This window comes from Dinoponera quadriceps, unplaced genomic scaffold (genome assembly GCF_001313825.1).
Source record: "Dinoponera quadriceps isolate SergipeBrazil2010 unplaced genomic scaffold, ASM131382v1 scaffold1658, whole genome shotgun sequence".
Classification (NCBI taxonomy): domain Eukaryota; kingdom Metazoa; phylum Arthropoda; class Insecta; order Hymenoptera; family Formicidae; genus Dinoponera; species Dinoponera quadriceps.
This window is the reverse complement of record NW_014555920.1, coordinates 844,678-865,992: the sequence shown is the minus strand read 5'-3', so window position 1 is coordinate 865,992 and position 21,315 is coordinate 844,678. Positions and strand designations below refer to the sequence as shown.

Sequence of the window (21,315 nt, the reverse complement as noted above, 5' to 3'; positions counted from 1 at the left end):
CGGTGAAAAATGTGTCTGAATGCATCCCCGCGTTTACAAAATTTCGATTAAAAATTGTACACGTTGTGTCCGTGCAAATGAGGACCACGGAAACAAGGATCCCGCACGTGTAATCGCGATCCTTTGAAATTACATTCGGTCGTACATACCGCGCGCGTCAAATGTGTTATTTTTAGACGTTTATGTGTGTAAAAATAACATACTTGGATTTGCAGTGTAGTTTCAATTAAATTGTTATTGTTCGGTTACTGCAGCCAAATCACTTGGTACCGTATGTGTATAGTACATAGTACTATAGTTCAATATATAGTACTAAATTATTATTTGCAGCAACCAAACAATTTAGCTGAAACTATTCGACTAAATCTAGATAATGATTACCAAATCCTTTTTTGAGTATACTAATGTGTACTAATTAGAGAGGGCCGCCGTGAGTCTTTTTTCGAGCACACCGGGAGAAGCACCGAGACGCGCGATATATAACCGTCAAGACATGCGGAGAGGATAAGAAGGCGTTTAACGAGATGTTTGTTCGACTCGCTGTTTGCCGAGCACTCCTCGCCGGCGCTCACGGCGAGCGCGAAGACTTCCGGCGCGGAATTAAAGTTGCAGGCGGGCAGGAAGAACGGCTGTCGACGGCGTGCAAAACCGGATAATAAGTGCGAGGCTGCTGGATATCCCCCGATGTGGATTGGAGTGCAGGTTTTACGCATGTATCATCAAGCCCGATCGAAATCCCGCCCCGCCTCTCGTAATTGATTCTCCCGAGCTCCACGCAGCGCGCATTGCGCGATCATCGGATCATCCTTTTAACCATCGGCTGTACGAGCGGATGGTGAGAATGATAAAGCGTGAACGACGGTGCCGGCTGTTATTAACGTCCTGCGTCGCAACGGAATCGTCACACATTGACGCGCTCGGAAACAGATGAAAGCCGCTGGTCCATCTGCGCGGAAACAAGGAGTCAGGTGTGCGCTAGCAAAATTTCGCCAATTCAACGAGCTGGCCAAGGTCGCCTGTTAATCGGTGCCCGTTTAAAGCGACGCCAATAATATGGGACCGCGTAATTTTATGCAATTATGCGTGTTACCAGCAGTCTCTCTTTCCCCTCCTTCCTTTCCTCTATCTGTCTCCTTCTGCCCGCCTCTCTCGCTCTCACGAGCTGGCGAACGCAGCTGGAATTTAGGGGCGAATTTCAGCGGTCGTCTATCCCTCCGCCCTCTTCTCCTCTCCCTCTCTCTCTTTCTCGCTCGCTCGCTCGCTCACTCTCTCTCTCTCTCTCTCTCTCTCCTCTCTCTTGTTTCACGGCGATGCGAGCGCGCGTTAATTCCCATTCGTTGCGCGTTTACATTATTATTAAAGCGCGTTTACACGGCCGACGGCGCCGCCGCCGCTGCAAGCCGCCGACGCCGCCGTGGAATTTTAATCCGCGATTCCGCGCCGCGACGTCGAAAAATGCGGCGATTAATCTTATAGCGATAGCTTTAACGTATTTAATCTCCTCATGATTCATATTGAGTCGTAGCGTAAATAATCGCCGTTGTTTTAATCCCGCCGCGTTGTTTCATACATCGTGCATTGTGGAAAAAAGCGTTGCACTTTTTCAACGAACGTCCGGGACGAAATCGTTGGATTGTAGCGCGATTAAATTCGTACAATATGTAAATTCGGCGATTGCAAATTTAATCGATTGACGATTCAACGATGCTGAAATGAAGCGCATTTGCGCGTTAAACGAAAAGAAAAAGATATAATTGAAACAGTAAATTTGTAGTTGCACGTATGAATTGATATTATTATTGTGTTATTTTATAGTAGTCACACTAGAAACATTGATTCGGATAATTATCTATGATAAATTTATAATGCAAGTTTGATGATTACAAATTTAATCGTAATATAACTCATTGATTTTGGTGGCATTTATGTGCATATGTGCAGGTAACGTATCAAAATATGAATATTAAGATTTTATGTGAATTATATCAATTATGTAAATGAACTGTTGAAAATTACACGTAATTTTACACCTAATTATTAACGATTTTATGTAAATTTATTGTGATTTTAAATGAAAAGCTTATTTAAAATTACCTACGATCTCGACAAACCGTGATATTATTTACATATTTTTTTTTTAATTTTATTACACGTTACGTGTCAGGATTTCGTTTGAATTATGTTAAACATCAGCCTCGAAAGATTCCATGCTTTTAATGAAAGGAAACTTTATTATCATTGGAGAAAAATGAAAATTAATTTCGCGTGCCAGCCGTCGAACGAAGGATCGAAGAAGATTCGAGGAATGAAATAATTAATAGCGCGGCGGAAACATCCGAGCAATTAAATAACAAATTGCAACAGGCTGCACGAACGTGATAAACAACATCTCCGCGCCCGGGTCGGGCGTTATTTGTAAAATAAAATAGCTAATTCGGCGGAGCGCTAATTAATTATGCTCGAAACAGCGGAGGCCACGGGCATTTTCATAGCGCGTGGCCGAGTCGCAAATAACTCGATCGGTGAATTTATTAATTCGATTAATTGAATCTCCCGTTTCCGCATCGACGATACTCCACCGTGCCGCGCGCATGCTAATGCATTATTATCGTGCGGCCGTAAATTTTCCCGCGAAAAATTATCTCTTCGCAGGCCGATCGCGAAATATTCCCCGGGAATCGTCGTCACTGCCACGCAAAAAGGACAACTCCAATTAGTCCGCTGTCAAATATCGTCGTACGACTCGGAGGACCAGCAACGCACGATTTAATTGCACGAGTAGCGAGTTAAATGACGAAAAAAGGACATGTCGCGCGCACGCGCACGCAGCCTCCTATTATTTCTATTGATCCGATTCTGGCGTTCGTTTGATGCGAGAGGAAGAAATAAAAGGTATTTTAAGTGCGCAGGTGTAATAAGAATGATCGTTATTTCGAAATCGCCGTGCGGATCAGAATCGAAAGATATAATAATCAATTGGAGGAAGCTGCGAAATCCCGGTCGAGAATCCAGCCGTCCCTGATCGGATTCTGCCTCCCCCTCGAGAACAAATAAAAAGTTCGCTCGGTCGTCGGCACTTGGAAAGCTTCCTAAGACCGCGCCTTAGTCTGCTTTCAGAGGCTCCCGAGCTCGCAAGCTCCACTCGTAGGTCGCCGACCTGTACTTAATACGTACACTTATCACGCTGCAATGATCTTGTTAGCAACTTTCACTCATCGAAGTCGGAGCGGGGAGGAGAAGGGATTGGGGAGTCCAGGGTGGGAGCTTTCGAACTTAGGGACGGTTAAACGCGCTTTATTGGCTTACGAAGCCTCGAAAAAGCTCACCTGGTTCCGGGGCGATGCAAAACTTCACCGGCGAAAGCGAGAAACTATTTTATCTGGGCTTTTGTTTTGACGAAACGAATCGAAGAGTACGCGCTCCTAAAACTCGATCAGTTGGAAAAGTTATGAAACATAACCGTACGCATCCATATGCTTTCGGAGTGATATTCGAATATTTTTCAAGAATAGGAAGATTATAAAAACAGATGTGAAAAGGATGCAAAAAAATAACAGATAGGAGGTATTTCGGAAAAAAAAAAATTCGGAATATACACGGTGAGGGACGAAATTGGCGCGGATCGAGATCGGAAAAATTATTTCGAATGCATTTGATATCATTGGGGCAGTTCGTTAAGAGGATCGGCCTGAACGTTTTGAAATATCAGAGCGCAAATATTAAATAACGCGAGTGACATAAATCATGTAAACGTATGGTGTAAATATAAACGGGTTCATCATTGTTTCCCTATCCATTTCTCTCTCCCGGTTTAGTGAAACAGACTGTATGAGTTATGGTTCGTGCTCTCCGCGATGCGAGCTGATCGATTTCAAGTTTTTCACTCACCCACATCCTTGGAGCCGCCCCATGTTCCCAGCTGAGCTTGACGAGCTAATCGGGACAAAGCGTCAACGTAAACTCGCGACGCCGCCGCAGCTCCTGGAAAATTAATGATTATTAATTGCAGACTTATTTCATTATAGACTGACAATGCGATAATTCGATATCTATCAGATATAGGTTAATTACTTATTAATTACTTGTTATACTTATAATTACTTATTAATTACTTATTAGTATAAAAGTATTAGAATATCGTTTTTTTGTCACAGAAGAAAAGAATTAGCCCCTACAGATAAAATTAGCTGTTCATGTAAACAACTGAAATTGAGTTAATTTCGCTAATTTTTTGCTTCTGTACGTAGTTTTTAGCTCCCACAGCTGGCAATTAAATTCTAGTTATATTGTAGAGTTAGCTAATTATTTTTTCCGTGTTCTTAGATTAACAACGATACTTCACGTTACGAGAAAAATGTTACCGATTCTTTTGTCACATTTCGATTTTTTCTCATAATTCCATTTTTACTTTTTTTCCTGGGTATTTCAAAGAAACGTTTCAGTTTCTTCGCTTCGATCTCGAATCCAATCTTTGTATCGAAAAAATGAGCTCGACGCAAGCAAATAGCATTGGAAGACTACCGAGCGATTCAAAAGAAGCTTACATGTTTCTTCTTCCGACATGTTCCGACGGGAGAAACATGAGTGCGGAACTATCCCCGGTACCAGCGCGATCACGATAAAATAAGAAAACCGAACGAAGCCACTGGTGGTTATCAATGAAAAATGATCCCTCTTCAGGCCGGCACTCGTTAGAGGTTATGGAGCAGAAAAATTGGGACGATCCGAAGAAGAAGCGGCGAAAAAGACGAGGGTGACGGTATATCGGTGGGAATTGTGTGTTCCAGGCCCTCGGACGAATCGCTCATAAATAGCGAGCTTTTGCGCTACCTAACGGGCTCGAAGGACGAAAAAAAGGAGGAAAAACGGAGGAGGAAGGTGGAGGATGAAGCGAGCGGTTGCTTGGACAAGGAGCCGTACGTGCTGTATCTCGATACGAACGGACTCGCAGAGGGGTTGAAGGGTCGCTTTATGGGGCGCGCCTGCCCTCCGTGATCATTCCCCTATACCCGCAACCTCCTTTCACACCCCCGAGGAATCGAGCCGTGCTCGAAACGCGTTTGTTATTTCATTAGAGCGAGCGAGAATTTTATTGGCTCACGAAGCGCCAGGACACAATGTACCTCTGTGGGTTTTGGGATTATCCTCAATATCGAGACATCTGTAGGAATAACTCGCTTGACGTTATTATCCTCTTTTTTTCAATTCCGGGATATTAAGTATCGAATTCCTCTAAAAGGTTTCACAAACAATTTCATTTACTTGGCATGCATGCATATGACATATATTTATATATTACACATTATCCTTATTTATATTATTTTATTTATTATTATTATTATTATTATTATACAGTAAAAATTATAGTATAGTATAGTAAAATTATAGTAGTAGAATATCACGGAGAGAAGGGGTTAATAACAGCGAGGTTTAATTTCAGTTTCAGAAAGAAGTAATGTGTCGCTTGTCACGTGCCATTAAAATCTCCCAAAACGGAAAATTCAGCAGCGTTTCTCGCGCGGTTAAACGCTAAGTTTCCTCTCGGCGGTGGATCGCGAATATAAGGAATGGCAAGAGAGGGATAGCGAGTGAATTTATGCTTCATTCGTACACGTTAGGTATACACGAGAAGGAAACGAGTGGAGCGTAAATTATGGTACTCTTGAAGCTCGTTCCACCTCCTCCCTCGTGCCCTACCCTGTTCCCCCTTGCCGCCAACCTATCCTAGTCCTTCGACTTCAAGCACAGCGCTCGTTTCCGAAGGGCGACTTTTATTTATTGTTTCGGGCCACTGAACGCGCGATTCTTTGACGAGAGAAATTTTATTTAAAAATTATTTCGCATCACAGACTACAGAAGGGACTTACTGAACTCCACTTGTCCGCTGTTCTCTCTCTCCCTCTCTCTCTCTCTCTCTCTCCCTCTCTCCCTCTCTCTCTCTCTCTCTCTTTTTCTCCCTCTCTATGGGGATGATTGGCGTTTTCAATTTTGTGCGTCAGATTTTGAATGCAGAATGTTAAAGGTTTGAAAATTCATGAATATATATCTATATTTTTTCATCAATTTGAAGTCAATTTTTTTTACAGCAAAAGCGTCGTCAGTTTTCTAAGCGTTTTTGAGTTGTAACAGCAGCGGAAATTAAATTTCGACAATTTAAAAGCTTTAGACGCCCTGATAAAAACTGCACGTCTCATTTTTTCCTCTTATTCATTGTAATTTCTACTACAAATTATATATACGTTGTGTGTTTGTTGTTCACATATATATATATATATATATATATATATATTGTCATATTATATTCGTTATAATTACCGTTGTAAAAATTCAACAAAACGACAATAATGAAATTTGTCGGTTTCACGATTTCGCTCGGCAATAATTTCGCCGCGAGGAGCGCGCTTCATATCCGAGTTCTACGATACAGAATTTTGCGACGGCATCGAAACTCGCACGTCGACAGCTGTCGCCGCCATTTTTCGCGTATGTTTCGTTGCAGCCTGCAGCGAGACATACGTGAACGAAAAAAAAAAAATATACGATTTCCCTTGTAGCTATTTTTCCTTTTTCTCCTTTTTTCTGCGGAACAAAGTCTGCGAGGAAATTTAAACGCTCAGCCATTCCCACGCTGTCGGTTTGAATTATCATTAATTATTTTCACTGTCTTGCCTCACGTTTAGCAAATAAACTCTTACATGAACCAGGAAAACGATGCTTCTTTCGTGAAATTTCCACCAAAAAGTTTGATTCACTAATTATTCCATTCATTAATTAAATTTTCACTTCATAAAAGATTCCTCGGCAGTTTTATGTTTTCTAATTTAAGTTATTCGAATTCATTAATTTATCAAAGACATTAATTAAAATCGACATAGTTTTCTAAAATTAACCTGCAATATCCCGCGTCCGCGTAAAATTCACGCACAAATGCACACAACTCGCGATTCTATAATTTCAATAATTATCCCACGATATTCCGCGCAACTCATTTCTACGCAGTCGGTATAATTGTTCCTTCCACTCGGCGGAAAATCGCCCCTTGTCGTAATATCCCGTGCAAATATCCCGAGCTTCAAACACAGCGCCTCCCCTTCCACCCACACAAGTAGCAGTGTGTTATCAAAACGTCGAATATCCAGCATCGCGAAACACGCGGTATAATCGTAAGCAGAAATATCCCGCGCCTCGCACTCCATCGCTTGGGAATGCGTAAACCGTTTGGAACATAACGGGCGGCGGGGTCGGCGGGAAGGGTAGCAGTGGCGGGGTCGCTGGTGGAAATGCTGACTCGCCCAACCCCTTGTTTGCGGCTGTTCCGGCAACCCCCGAGCGACTCCGGGGATTGGAAGCAGGCCGAGTTCGTCATCGGCGACGTATCCTATTGTCCGCCGGTCATCCCTCGTCTTCCCCCAGCTGTCGGCAAACTTCGGACTGCCCTGTATCAACCCTTTACCGCAACGTCCCTCACCCGGCCTGGTTTGAGACATCTCGATATCGATATACGCGTGTGTGCGTGTGTACGTGTGTATATCGGGTTCGGTGGAAGCCTCTGCTTGCTCTCGCGAGACGAGAATTCAAGACGTTTCCATATCTGAGGATATGGACAGTCGGTATTGGATATTCGGGCTTTCGGACATTCGAAACATTCCGCACGTTTCGAAACATGCGGAACATTCGCGACTTCGAGCATCCGACGTGTGACTCGGATGTAAAAACGGTCTCGGAATTTTAGCCAGCCAAAACTTGATCCGAACGTCCGATGAAAACTGATCGTGCACTTAAAGTTGAAAATATTTCGTGCTTCAGGTGTCAGGAAATTTTGGACGTTCCGAGGTGCGGACCACTTGCAAAAATATTCAGAGATATGAAATATCTGCAAATTTAAGCGTCTTGGAAATCCTGACTTGCTTGAGTTAGAATCCTCAAGATACGACATCTCGAATGCCGAGGCGCAAAAGAAGAGAGTTACAAAGTAAAGTGAGTTATCTTCTTTTCCGAAAATTTGACATTAAGTTTCCTCGACACTTCGGCACTAATTCTCTCGAGTTCCCTTGGGAAGTGGGTTAACACCGCCTTTGTGTCGAGCTCTTCCAAATCTCGTTGCGAATCATAATTATTCCCCGAGAGCACCTTGGTGCAACGCGGCACACTAAGCCCTAAGCGGAACTTCGAAATGCTTAACGCGCAATTAGGGAGCTGCTTTGAAGGACGACGACTTCTTAGCGCGGGCCGTCGTTTATCAGTGCTTGCGAGCTTGCTTAGAAAGGACAGAGATAATAAATGAGCGGTGGAGTTTCTAAGCGGCTTAATTGCTTATGAGGGTGTTTACCAGGGCCCTTAGGCTGTCTCTTCGCTAAACGCAACAGGCGCGAGCGTAACTACAGCAAGATTTCGCGCGGTATTAATGTAGATTAATGGAAAAGCATGTCGTTTCGCCTGCAACTTTTCCAATTACTTCCCCGACAGTTTCCAACGGCGAGCTATCGACGGTTATTAATGGACCTTCGCGTCCTGACTCTTGCGCCGGCTCATTTCTTTTCCCGCCGAGATCCCCAGCCAAAATGGAGTTCCTCCCAGTTCTCGCAGACTCGCGCGGGCTTTTGATAACTAATTCCTTCTACCATTCCCTTGTGCAAGTGTAGCAATAACGCGCGGGTATCATACGCTCTTTTCTATCTTTTTCTTTGCGCTGCTTTGTTCCACACATGAGTCATAGCCTCTATGCTTGAAAAGCGGAAGAACGCACGTACGAAGAGTCAGCGGAAGCTTAATCCGGAGCTGGTGCGGGGAGGAATTTACACGGGAAAGAAAATTACGGAACAAAGAACTTCCGTTGTGTTACTTCGCGCAAAGAATGCTGAAAATTAAGAGAGAGACACCTCGTCTGCTCGTGCCTCAATTACATGTTGCATTACGTAGGCGTACGGAAAAATTTATGACGAAGAAACGATGAATTATATATCAGAGTAAAATACGTCTTATATGTCGCTAACTGTAAAGAAGAGGAAGATGTACGTAATGTATGTAAGTAGACGTGAATAACGTAAAATGATGTAGAGCCGTCAATGGTGCGAGTGCGTAGATTTATCGTCGCGCTACTTCACTACCTCTCCGTTCTTCATTATTATAAAAATTCGTCATTTCGCCACTCGCACCCTCTTAGAGCTGTCGAGCGTTCTTAGCGAGCGCCGTTGATGTCCTTTCACCGACGCCACCCTCGCGGCAGTATCCTGAGGGGTAGTTTTAATATGAGACTCGCGGTGCTTAGCGACGTCGACGCCATGGTCGGATGCCGTCACGTCGGAAAATGCAACGGAGCGACGCGGACAGGGAAGAGGAGACGGGGGGGAGGGGGGAGAAAGTCCGCAGCAACCCCCAATTCCAGCCATTCCCTCGACCGATCCGATCCGGCCACGTTCTGCTCGTTCGAGCATATCGCACGCAATAACGCCCAAGATGGCGACCAACGACAGGTCAACGTGTTCCTTTTGCCGAAGACATCTCCGAGTCGTTTTGTCGCCAGGAGGGCCAATTAAATTTAAGGGCCCTTCGGAGACGCCATGTTATGGCGCACGGGTTACCGAGCTGTTTTTATCCTGCTCTCTCGGAGATTCTGCCTTAAAAAGCTAAGAACCTGTCGCTTGATTTTTCTTAGACGTGAATCATAGATGAACGTTGTACATTGCAATGAATGTAGCTTCGGAGAAACCCAATCGGTCTTACTTTTCTCTGAGGAACTTCAATGTGTATGTTGTCGCAAGTGGAAATGTAAGTTAACCAATGCTAACACAAAAATAAATTATTTAGCTTACTGTGAGACATACACAGGATGTTTCTTAATTAATGCCCGCTATTTGTACGAAGTTAATCCTCATGAAAAATTGAAGCGAGAAGTCCTGAGCCATTTTGTAGAAAAAGATCATTATTTATAACGACTTTCCAACTTTCAGAATAGCACATTATTTCTTTATAGCTAAGCCTTAAATTAAAATTCTGTTAAAGTAAGAGCCGCTTGAAATTAATCGAAGAAAATAGATTTGTTATCTACTTGGTCGTTCACTGAAAGCCTCGTTTTTCTAATCGCTTATAAACTACTGACATTTTTCCGACATTGTTCGCTCGGTGCTTTTCGACTCAAATTTTCATGAAGAATAACGCTACATGTATATAGTGGGCGTTAATAAAAAAATATTCTGTTGGATTTGAAAACAAGAAAAATTAATTTTAGAAGTAAAAAGCTAGAAACGATCCGACGATAACGCTTTGCATTCTGAAAGTGAATATCGCGACGGGCGTTAATCGCGAATTAAGAGGCACCAGCTAATCGACACACCCACCCTTTCAATTTTCACCCTCAGCTTGTAAAACAGCGCTGTGCCGTCAGAAGGAAGAGGAGTGAGGAGAGAATGAAAGTAAGAGAGAGAGAGAGAGAGAGAGAGAGAGAGAAAGAGAGAGAGAGAGAGAGAGAGAGAGAGACAGACAGACAGAGAGAGAGAAGCGAGAAGGATAAGGAGGAGGGAGGTGAAAGGGAGCGGAGGGGGCCGATTGTCTCCGGTGATTACGGTTTCCGGGGTTGTTTGCATTTAGGAAGCCATCAACGCTTAATCGCATTCCTTCCCGCCTCGGGAGATTGCAGTTTTCGGAGAAGAGAAGCGGAGTTGCACGGAGGTCGTTACAACAACCACCACCTGCCCTTTTACATCGACCACTCCCCGCGGCGTGTAAAAAACAGCGCGGCGACGCGGAATTCCGTCGGTGAGATTGCGCGGAAAACGCAGCGCAAAAGTTGTTAAATATTTTTGCCGGACGAGAGCGAGCGAGTGAACATATGAACGAACGAATAGACGAATTTCGCAAATGGTGCCGTCACGCCCCTCTCCCAGATGGATTTACGGGGCAATCTGACCCTCTCGCTACCCGCCCCTTTCACACGACTGAAATATAATGATAAAGCATTGTAATATATTTTAAAATAAAATAATAATAATAATCGGCTAGTAAACGACGGTCCGGACGTCATGTAGGTTGTTTCCTCCGTGTTACACAATCCGACTGGTACAAATAAATGCACCGTTCTTGCCATGCCACCCGGTATGTCAAAGGAGCATGGCAGTTAGCAGCTCTTATGAACGGAATGCTTTGCGCGGAAATAAACCACGGGGAGTGAGAAAAAGACAGGACGGTCCTTCGAGAGGGAATAACGAAATTAGAAGCGTCTGCCACCCAGACCGCAACGAAGGGGTGTGAGAGAACGCCGAGGGGACGAGAGGTGAAGGTTGAAGGGATAGGGGGTTGCCCGGAAGCGTCGTCGGGACTGAGCAAAAATAATTGAATCGCACTGCGCAGAGCTGTACTGTCCAGAATAAAGTTTACGTTTCAACTCTCCCTTCAACCCCCCGTCGTTCTGGCGTCCTTCAACCATGCCTTTCCACCATTTCCTCCTACTCCACTTCTCTCTCTCTCTACTCCCTGCCTCTCTCTCTCTCTCTCTCTCTCTCTCTCTCTCTCTCTCTTTCTTTCTCTTCGTTTGCCACTCTCGCACCAAAGTGCACAACCCCTCGCCCGCCACCCTGTTGTCTCATATTTCCATCTTCCTTCTGGAATTTCCAGGAGGTGTCCGTCCCTCCTCCTGCGCCAACCCCCGTTCGTAAGCCCTCTCGCGGTATTCTCAAGAGAATGCAGCGGAATAATAAAGGAACGGAATAACTTTGAGGTGGATGAGGGCCACTCTTTTACACCATGCCGTACTTGTTTTCGCGGTTCCTTGCAGCGTCGGCCATCTTTTTCGACCGCGTACTGCGTGAAATTTTGCCCCAGCCGGAGTAAAGACGGGAGTATAATTTGTGGCAGAATTCTTATGAAGCTGATATAAGCTACAAACTTTATCAAAACAACTGTAATATTTCCCAAAGCGAAACATTCGTGTAGCAAATTCAAATTTACCGTTATAAAATTATTAGTACGTGTATAAGAATGAAGAAAGTGTGGAGCAATTTATCACTTGAAGAATCGTAAAGCTGCGCCCCCGTTATTGATTTTCACGTTTTTTCCTTGTTACACTCTATAAAAAGAGTCCTGTCATTATGGAGTTATTTACACGATATCGGTTCTTGTACGGTGCTTCGTCGCTCGACGAGGGCGGAATGGGGAATTCGGTGGGAAGGGTGCAAATGAGGAAAGAATTGGGGATGATTTATGGGGTGCATGCAGATGCTGGCGTAACAATATTATTGTAAACTTTGCGATTGCGGCATTGTTGAAGCACCGGGGTAGGGTCCATCGAGCAAACGCGCGAATAATGGGGGTGGCTCGCGTTTATTTGCGCTCGTCTTCGTCGAGATGGGATCGTATATNGGGGGGGGGGGGGGGGGGGGTGTGAAACGACTTCAAAAATGGGAAAAGAATGAGCAGCCATCTCGGTCCCGTGTATTCCGTTTATGACGTATCAGAGAAATTGCAAGTCGACGTTATCGATAAATGATTGGCAAATAAAACGTGGACGCAGCAAAGAAACCGTTATTAAAAACTGTGGATGATAAATTAATAAATTGAGATAAGTAGTAAGATTCATCGCGAGTTAGTGAGATAAAAAGATATGTGAAAATAAGAAACGAATAAATTGTGAGATTTATAAGCGAATAGAGTAGCAATTAAGTAAACTGGTACTGTAAAATTTTACTTTCACAAGTTATTGTTGATGGTAAATTTTATTGTTGATTGTAAATTTTTCATGTCCGCGTCATCTGAGAAAAATGGCGAGAACTTTAAGAGGGCAAGTCGAAGGAAGTGAGAAAAATCGAGACGAAAGAACGCGCGATATCGCGAAGGATAATATTTAAGGATTATTCCGCCTCGAACGCCAGCCATTCCGATCCATTAATATCGCTCAGCCGGCAAATTGGATTAAAGGGAATCCATTTAAAGGGATATTAGGGCGGGCTGGCCTTCCGCGATTTCTTTTCACTTCGAGGACAAGCTACGAGATAAATCGAGCCCTTCGAGCAGTCGACATTCACGATTGAGGGCTAATGACCCTTCAATCCAGCCCCAATTTATTGTAATTTCGCCTATTGTCTACCTCATCGTAATTTTAGCGCCAACGCTCGGGGACTTTTAATTTCGAGTCGGCGAAAAAATCGCGTTGGGGGCGCGCGTCCCGCTTCAAAACTGCGAATCAATTAAAATACATTTGCAGGCAGAGCGCGGTGGAATTAATTTCACCGGTTAGTCTCTTCAGTCCGCTGCTCCAGAAATATAAAATTTCATAACTTCGTGGTAGTAAAACCCGAGGAAAGCCGCGAATTAATGGACTCGGCATATCTCGAGATCAATACAGCAAGGCGATGATTTCCCATCTTAGCGCAGCGCGAATTAACCGGCCGTTAACAGTAGAGTTCGATAGTTCAGCTCGCACTATAACAGTTCTATTAACCTGTATTAATAGCTGTCGCGCAGACCATGAAAATTAAATCAAATTCCAAAGTTGTCCGCGCACGGAGAAGGTTAAAGTGGCACGGCAAGCAGAGATGAATTTCCTATTCCCGGGATGACACGTCCTAGATCGGAGTTAATTAGCGGAGCGGCACGTCGCGATTAACCGGGCCGATCGATCTGGAACTGCGTGACCGTTCCATTAGCACACCCGGTATGCAGGTCCGGCCGGACGCGAATATGTAAGGTATTCGCTATTAACAGGGATTCGAGCGGATTCCGGATGATGCTCCAGCGGAAACTCCATTTACCTTTTCGTCGAGTGCACGTGTGTGTACGACGCGTGTTATCGCCCTTCTCATCGCGATAACACGCGCATCATAAGTCGTCGGGAAAGGTAAAATTTACCAAGGCACAAATTCTAATCACGTAACTTGGTAATTGACGCGTCGACCAAACGAGCGCGCGGCTTTGCGCGATCCTCTCGGCAATTTTGAGAATGGTGACTTTCTTGCTTCCTATCAATGTATTGTGTTTATCAATGTATTGTCTATATCAATATATCGTTTCTAACAATTTGTTTTGCAAATTACTCGATATATTATGAATGCACAAACAAAGAAAATGTGACGGGCGTTTAGGAACAATGTTATAGTGTAATTTTGGCCAAATTTTTCAGCTTTGGAAGTCTTCAAAAGACCGAAATATTAAAGATAGAGATAGAGAAAGATAGAGACAAAAATTAACTTCATCATGATAGGCACGATAACCACAAGTTTACAGTGTAATGATTTCTTGTCGTTTTAGTTTCAAAGATCTACAACGTCCGGAATCGTGCCAACCAACATTTCGCGTTCAGCGCTAACAAAATTATTTATAACTTTATCAATATTGAGTATAATAATGTGTAGAAATTACGGTGTATAGTTAAAGCATAAATAAACACCCGTGCAAAACTTCAGAATTGTATGCCTTATAATTTTGTCAAAAGAAATTCCTAACAATCGTCTATGAAACGAAACGTTCCAAATGAGGACACTACCTTAATACGAACGCACAAATTTTCGAGTCTTCGCTCATGAGCCTCTCCGAAACAATTCAATTGCTCCGTTAGCACGAGCGTGCGATAATAACGCGGATTAACACGGAATATCAATTTACATTTCCCGCAGGTCTCCTCGGGTTTATCGTGTCGGCTAAGTTATCTCGCGATAATAACGCACGAACTATTAGCCGATTCGATCAGGCCCGAGCGAGTATTTCGCACTTTTATCGATACACAAACCGACATGGAATGTCAATTTATATTTATTCTCACACACTGTTGTACGGCTTAGCGTTATAGATGCCGCGTTCACGTGAAGTGCCTGCCCGCCCTCGATTACGGACACACGCACTTTCGCATTATCGCGCGATAGTAACGCAAATTATCCGCTTATCAATCCCAATAAACATACCGCGTGCGTCCCGTGCACACGCGATAAGGGGGACCCCGTCATACATATTTTTTTTCTCGCCGGACATTTTTCACGGCGCTCTTTCGCCCACGCGAAGGATCTACCGCGTCAGTTTTCGCAAACGAGGCGGCGCGCTCTATCTCGCCCGCATAATTCACCCTCCGCGTTTATTACACGTTTTATTTATGCGAATTTTCCCTCTCCTCGTTTTTTTTGCGAGTCCAAGCCAACGCGACGCTGCACGCCAAACGTTTTTTATGCAAAACGGAGTCATTTTCGCAACGCGCCACGGCCGGGCTCGCAGCTCTCTCGATCGCGTAATATTCACGTAAATAACTTCCGCCGCTGGGCTATTTTTTTTTTTGGCGAGCGAGATTTTCACTGCGGCGCAAATTGCAGTTACGAAGAACGCGAGCGGAATGCATTAACCGTTAGATATGACGCGACGCGCCAGTGTCGTTAAATACGCGACGTTAAACGCACAGGATCACCGGGATGTTCTTCTCTTTGGCAGACTGAGTTAATTTGCCTTCAAATCGTCTCAAATCCATATCCGTCACCGAGTTAAGAGGGAGAGAGCTTAGCAACGCGCGTAATCAACCCATCTTATAGCAATTTTATGTCTCCCTGTCGCACAACGTCTCTTCCTTACTTACTCGGCAATCAAGACGACAATTGCTTCACTGAGCGAAATACAAGTTTCCACCACTCGCATCTTGCATATATACGCATGGTCGTTAATATAGAAACAATACAATCCACGATAGCGAACACATTCCGCGTATATTTGTATCCGCTTTTGCCTCCCGTTGAGCCCCGCAAAGTGGAGAACAAACGACGGGATTTGACATTCGCGAGTGCGGCGTGCGTAACTCGATACTCTCGCGATATTTTCGACCTTTCGAGAGGAAATCGATATTAAAGAGCGACCGGTCGGGACGGGGCGGATCGGGGGGTCGCGATGAGAAGGGGTCCAGGGGTGTAGAGAGATGGCGCGAAATTGAAATCGCAGGGGCGCACAGGACGAAGAGCAGGACTGAAATGGAGGGGGAAGGGGGGAGGAGGCTGCAAATAGGGACGCGACGAGGGGGAGAATTAAAACGCACGGGCAGGAGGCGGCAAGGGGGTGGACATGTGCCGGCGGGAAAATTGAGCGTTTCACCTGCACGGATTCCATAATTAAAATCAGTCGGTACCCGCTCGTCATTGTCCGCACCGCGCGGACATTCACCCCTTCTCACGCATCCTTTCTCGTGCCCTCTTCCATTCCCCCCGGCATGACCACCCCCTACTACCCTGCTGTCTACGTTCGGCGTCTCGCGCATTTTTGCGCAATTTAACGAGAAAACTTTTCAAATCACATTCGTCGCTGACCCTCGCGACCGACCGTCGTGCTTCCAGTAATTTCCCATCGCTTCCTCGTCCCCCTGATTCACCGTCAACTCCCGGCGAGAGAATCGGCCTGAAGTCGAGCACCGGACCGATCTGGATGAAGTCCAATCTGGATAAATGTAGAGAAAAGAGGAGAAAAGATATCTAATTCGAATGATTGAGCAAAGACGTAAGTGTCAGCACCAAGGAATCGTTTGACGCGCGAACGAAAGCCGAAATCAAGTTCCGAGTTTGCTCAAACGAGACGCAATTTACTCAAACGAGTCTTCATCTCAATTTAAACGTTTCGCGATCTAAATAATTAAGTGAAGTGTCTCGAATTATCTTCATAAATCAATAATCGCGCTTCTGTATTAACATAAAGCGAAATTCCTGCGACCACTATGTCGTTGCTTCAATAATAAAGTACGATTAATATAAATTTCTCGTTGTAGATTTACTCTTACTCGTTAATTAACAGTGTAATTAATGCAGGATCGAGACATTTTTCCTCTAAGTGGCGATGATCCGTTCCTGAGAATTCACTCGGCCTCTAGTATCTTATAATATACGGGAGAGTGATAATTTTCCAAGAGACCGCGTCGCGCATCCTTCAATCGGCTGGGAATACGAAACTCCTGGTATTTAAGTGGCATCCTTAGGAGGCGACAGGATCGGCCGGAGAATCAGAGAAAGGACGAGGTTCCTGCAGGATCGAGCGAAACCCTCAAAGTGGCTCGACGACTCGTTATAAATTGTCGCGGAGTTGGCTCGTGATAGGACGCGGGAATATGGCGCGCCGGGGGAACGAGAGACCGAAAAGGGATGGGTATAAGTTCGACGATCGGCGGGTTCCTTCCGGTGGAACAAATTAATTCCGCGGAGAACAAAGACTACTCGAAGTGGAGAGGTGGTCGGGGCGCATTCGCCGTTTTAAGCTGGCAAATCGCGTTTTGATAACGCCCCCGGAGATTGATTGGGAAATTAAAGAGATCGAGAATTTATTCGGAAATTTATCCGCGCTCCGATTGTTTGAAAAAGTAATCTGAGAAACTATAGAAAGACAGATCTCGAGGGGCGGGAAATTTAATGGTTATTTAAAAAATGAGTACGAATTGATACCAGATTCAACATTGTCTCTTAATGTCGATTAAGAAAATGATCATATATACAATATAACATATATAATATAATCATATATAATATAATCATATTTGATTACACACGACCATATAGAGGCAAAATTTATGTATAATCATTTTTTCCCGGGTGTATCGAATATTTTCTAAGTTCAGGTCATGTTCATAATTATAAAATATCAATGAGGGATTGTAATAATTAGGGTTAATGAGAGATCATTTGGCGACACTCTATATGCACAAGGACATTTATGATATCACACTTCCAAAGCACAGGTTTTAATTGGTGACTCGATCTTTAAGATACTTAACGCCGGACTTTTAAAAGCGGCGACAAATAACAGACTCCAATTAAATCTCCGCTGAAAGAGTTGCCCGTCAGTTCGAGGATCCGCGGATGAAAGGCGGCGCGATGAGCCGGGGAACATCGCGCGTATACAACTTTTACATCAAGCGGAAATCGAATAATGCGACGGAGGGTTAAAAATTTGCCGGCGTCGGGAAAAAACCGGATGCAATTCGTCTCTCTGAAGGCGGGACCGAAGGGCTCTGGTTTCGCTTTAATTCCTAACCCTCCTTTCATCATTACTCCCATCCTCTTCCCTCCACCCTTCCCCTGGCCTCTTCTTACCACCCAGCTTCCGCCGCGCCATTCGAAGAAATCTCCCTTTTGTCTCGTCTTCCGTGGCTCGTCAAAAATTAATTCCTAATCGAGTTAGTCCTTTTCCCCGACGCGGAACTTGTTAAGGAAGTTGCACCGACCTTTATGCGATGTTCATCCGTCCCACTCTTCGCTCCTCCCGCCACGCTCCTTTTATAACGTCCTCTCGGCTCCGTTTCGCGACCCTAATCGCGTCGCAAGATAAAAAAGTTCTCGACGCCATACCGTGGAGGAAATTATCGCGATTCTGTTTGTCCGAGAACTTTTCCATAATACGAACCCGAAGGGCATAGTTGCCGACGGCGCGACGATCGTCGCGGTGCGACAATCGCTCCTCTCTTTCTCTCTCTCTCTTTGTAAGAGCGGAACACCGCGACCTTATCACACCCAGCAGTTTAACCCTTGCACGGAGAGATGGTCGTTCGTTCGTTCGTTCGTTTTCTCAGGGAGTTCGACTGCTCGGCTTTGCTATCTATAAAATATGCCCTCAAAACTACCGGATATAGCGATAGCATAATTTACCGATCGCGATCGCCAGCACGAAACTAGCGCCAAATTTATCTCCGGAAAGTTTTAAAGAAATAATATTGCATCTCACACAGCGTGATAGTTGCAACGGGTGATAACAGCGCGCGAATCGTTGCAAAACGCATAATGATCGCACAGAGAAGCGCGAACTCATGCAAGAGAAACCGGAAGAACAAAAATTAATTAAACGTCTCGGGCTTTCGCGGGCGAAGTAGAATGCGAGTCGATCCTCATCCGCCGGCGATAGCGTGTCTCTCTCTCTCTCTCTCTTCGCGAGAGCATCACCCTCTCACCCTCTCTCTCTCCCTCGCTCTCTCTTTCTCTCTTTCTCGCCTGGTCCGAGTAATGCTGTTACATCAAAGGCCGGCGAGCTCCGCGCGAAACTTTTAAGTCACTTTTAATGTAAAGTCGACTGCGCCGCTGCGCAAACTACTTTCCGCCGCCGAGTGCTATTTTCCCCGGCTCTCCTTAAACAAATTTCTAGCCATCAACGAGAACCGCCGACTCCGTGCGGAAAACTCTCGCTAAGATCGCACGCGTGATATATCGCGGTCGATCGCGGTTCTTACCCTGAAATATTATTGTCGCTGACAATTACCGATGACGACGGCTGCGAAACACTGTTATCACAACACAATATTGTCGTTGATCGAGCATCGTCACACATCAGCATTACTTCCCCTCAATTTCCTCCAATGCGAAATTTATATATAGGATTATCCGTCGTAAGGACGATAATCGCTTCGGAAGGGAGGTCACTATTTCCACCGTCGTCTTTATTCTCATTCCCATCCCCAGAAAGACCGGGGGCGATCTCCCATGCGAGTAGCACGCGACCCACATGGCGGCGGCACGCGAGCATCCGTTTCAGGGTCAGCGGGTTAATCCCCAAAGGTGATTGATCTGACCTGGCCACGAAAGTGCGAAGGTGCGAAAGAGGTGGAAACAGGGATATTTATATACACGTATACACAGAAGCAACGGCCAGGCAGAAATATACAGAGTGTCCTTAAACGTCGAAAAATGCACAGGCGGTCGACCAACCCGGGGATTCTATCTCAACGAGACTTTAATCCGGAAAATAATCATTGAATCGCTCAATATTGAATATCGACAAAGATTGTGTAAACAAAAAACAGTGTCCTTGTAAATTTCCGTAACCGCAGTAAGCTCGTTATGAGAGAGATCGATTCAGAATTGAGCGGCGAATCGTTTGTTTTCATACGAGGGAAATAAAATTAATAACATAAGATGTACAGCGTCATTAATTTAATTTCGGTATCAATATTGCAAATATTTGAGATATTTAATATCGCCAACCGCCGAATATGCTCGATGTTATTAAACTGTTGGAATAACAATAATAAGGGAAATTGAATATGCCATTAATTCGCCGACACCTTCGTATGAAGTAAATCAATCAGCACATCGCGAGATAATATGTGTGTGTTTGTGTGTATGTGAGAGAGAGAGAGAGAGAGTGAGAGGAGAATAGAAAAGGGCGGAAGGCAAAGGGCCAGTGACGCTGACAACCTGGCAATTCAATTCTGCAACAGGACCCAAGAGGCCAACGCGAACTTCTTTCTTGCACACCGACTTTCTTTTCACCCTCGAACCACCCTCGGCCGAGCGTTTCTATTTCTCTCTTCGAGTTGCGCGCCACCACGCTCGATTTAATTCACTCACCGTGAAGGGCCTTCAGATACGCTTTACCCGCGTTGATCAGCTGCCTGGCGCCAGGGTTGAACTTGTCCAAAATGTTCTGCAAAACCAAACAAACACCGCGCGTTAGCTCGCTCCTCACGATAAAACGCTTCTTATGATTGATCGCGTCAAATTGAACGCAAATATAAATAAAGTCAAATATATCAAACTAACGAAGATCGAGCACGAGGTCCAATAACTACACGGAATGAAAATGCTGTTGAGTGAATAAAATTTCCAACAGCGGTGTAGTTGGAGTAAATCTTGATTCAATGGTAAGTATTATTAAAACCACTATGTTATATAATGTTTCAATAATTAAAGTATTAATTTTCGTGATATTGTTATTAAATCAAGAAGATTTATTCCAATTACGCATGCTGTTGGAAATTCTATTAATTCAACAGCATTTTTTTTTCAATATACGAGCTTCGAAGTATAATTTTGATTCCTTTATAATTTTGTAGAAACAATGCAAGACATTATTATTCGCAATTTCACGACCGGAGATTGTCTCTGAGTTCGACAGCAGAGTGAACAAATTGTTTTGTCGGAAAATAATTAATGTCGGGCACTAAATGGATAAATTCCTAAGTGCAATAGGTAGAATAGATAATAAATGCTTCGTACCGGAAACGCTTTAGCGGATGCTTTCGCGACAGGGATGCTTTATGATAGAAATGCCTTGGTAAATGCTTTTGCGATAGAAACGCTTTGTTGTTGTCTTAACACACACGCACACATCCACACGGACACTTTGTGATCTCGAGGTCTTCCGTGATAAAAATATGACCCGTTGCGTCAGCAAGTTCAAAGTATCGTTCTCCGATAAACATTCGATGCGATAACGGCATAAATTAATAGGACGTTCCGGAGGATGAATTATGACTCATCTCGTTAATCCATCTTTTTCGAGGTGATTGCTCGTACCTCGCCGATGGAAGGGGACTTATAATGGACTTTGTTGCGGTAGTATGTGCAGAAATTGTTTGGCTATAGACAACTGATAGCGATAGCATAAATT

At 44.4% G+C, this 21,315-nt stretch overlaps 1 protein-coding gene across 2 annotated transcripts in view; it reads right to left on the bottom strand.

Moving 5' to 3' along the window:
• The window catches only part of LOC106745812 (trichohyalin), an 85,263-nt gene that overhangs the window by 38,935 nt on the left and 25,013 nt on the right, over positions 1 to 21,315 (bottom strand). For both annotated transcript variants that reach the window (XM_014621757.1, XM_014621758.1), the window contains exons 3-4: positions 20,274 to 20,349; positions 3,889 to 3,981 (exon numbers count right to left, since the gene is read on the bottom strand). In XM_014621757.1, coding sequence (XP_014477243.1) covers positions 3,889 to 3,981; positions 20,274 to 20,349 — 169 coding nt within the window. The remainder of the gene's footprint in view (positions 1 to 3,888; positions 3,982 to 20,273; positions 20,350 to 21,315) is intronic.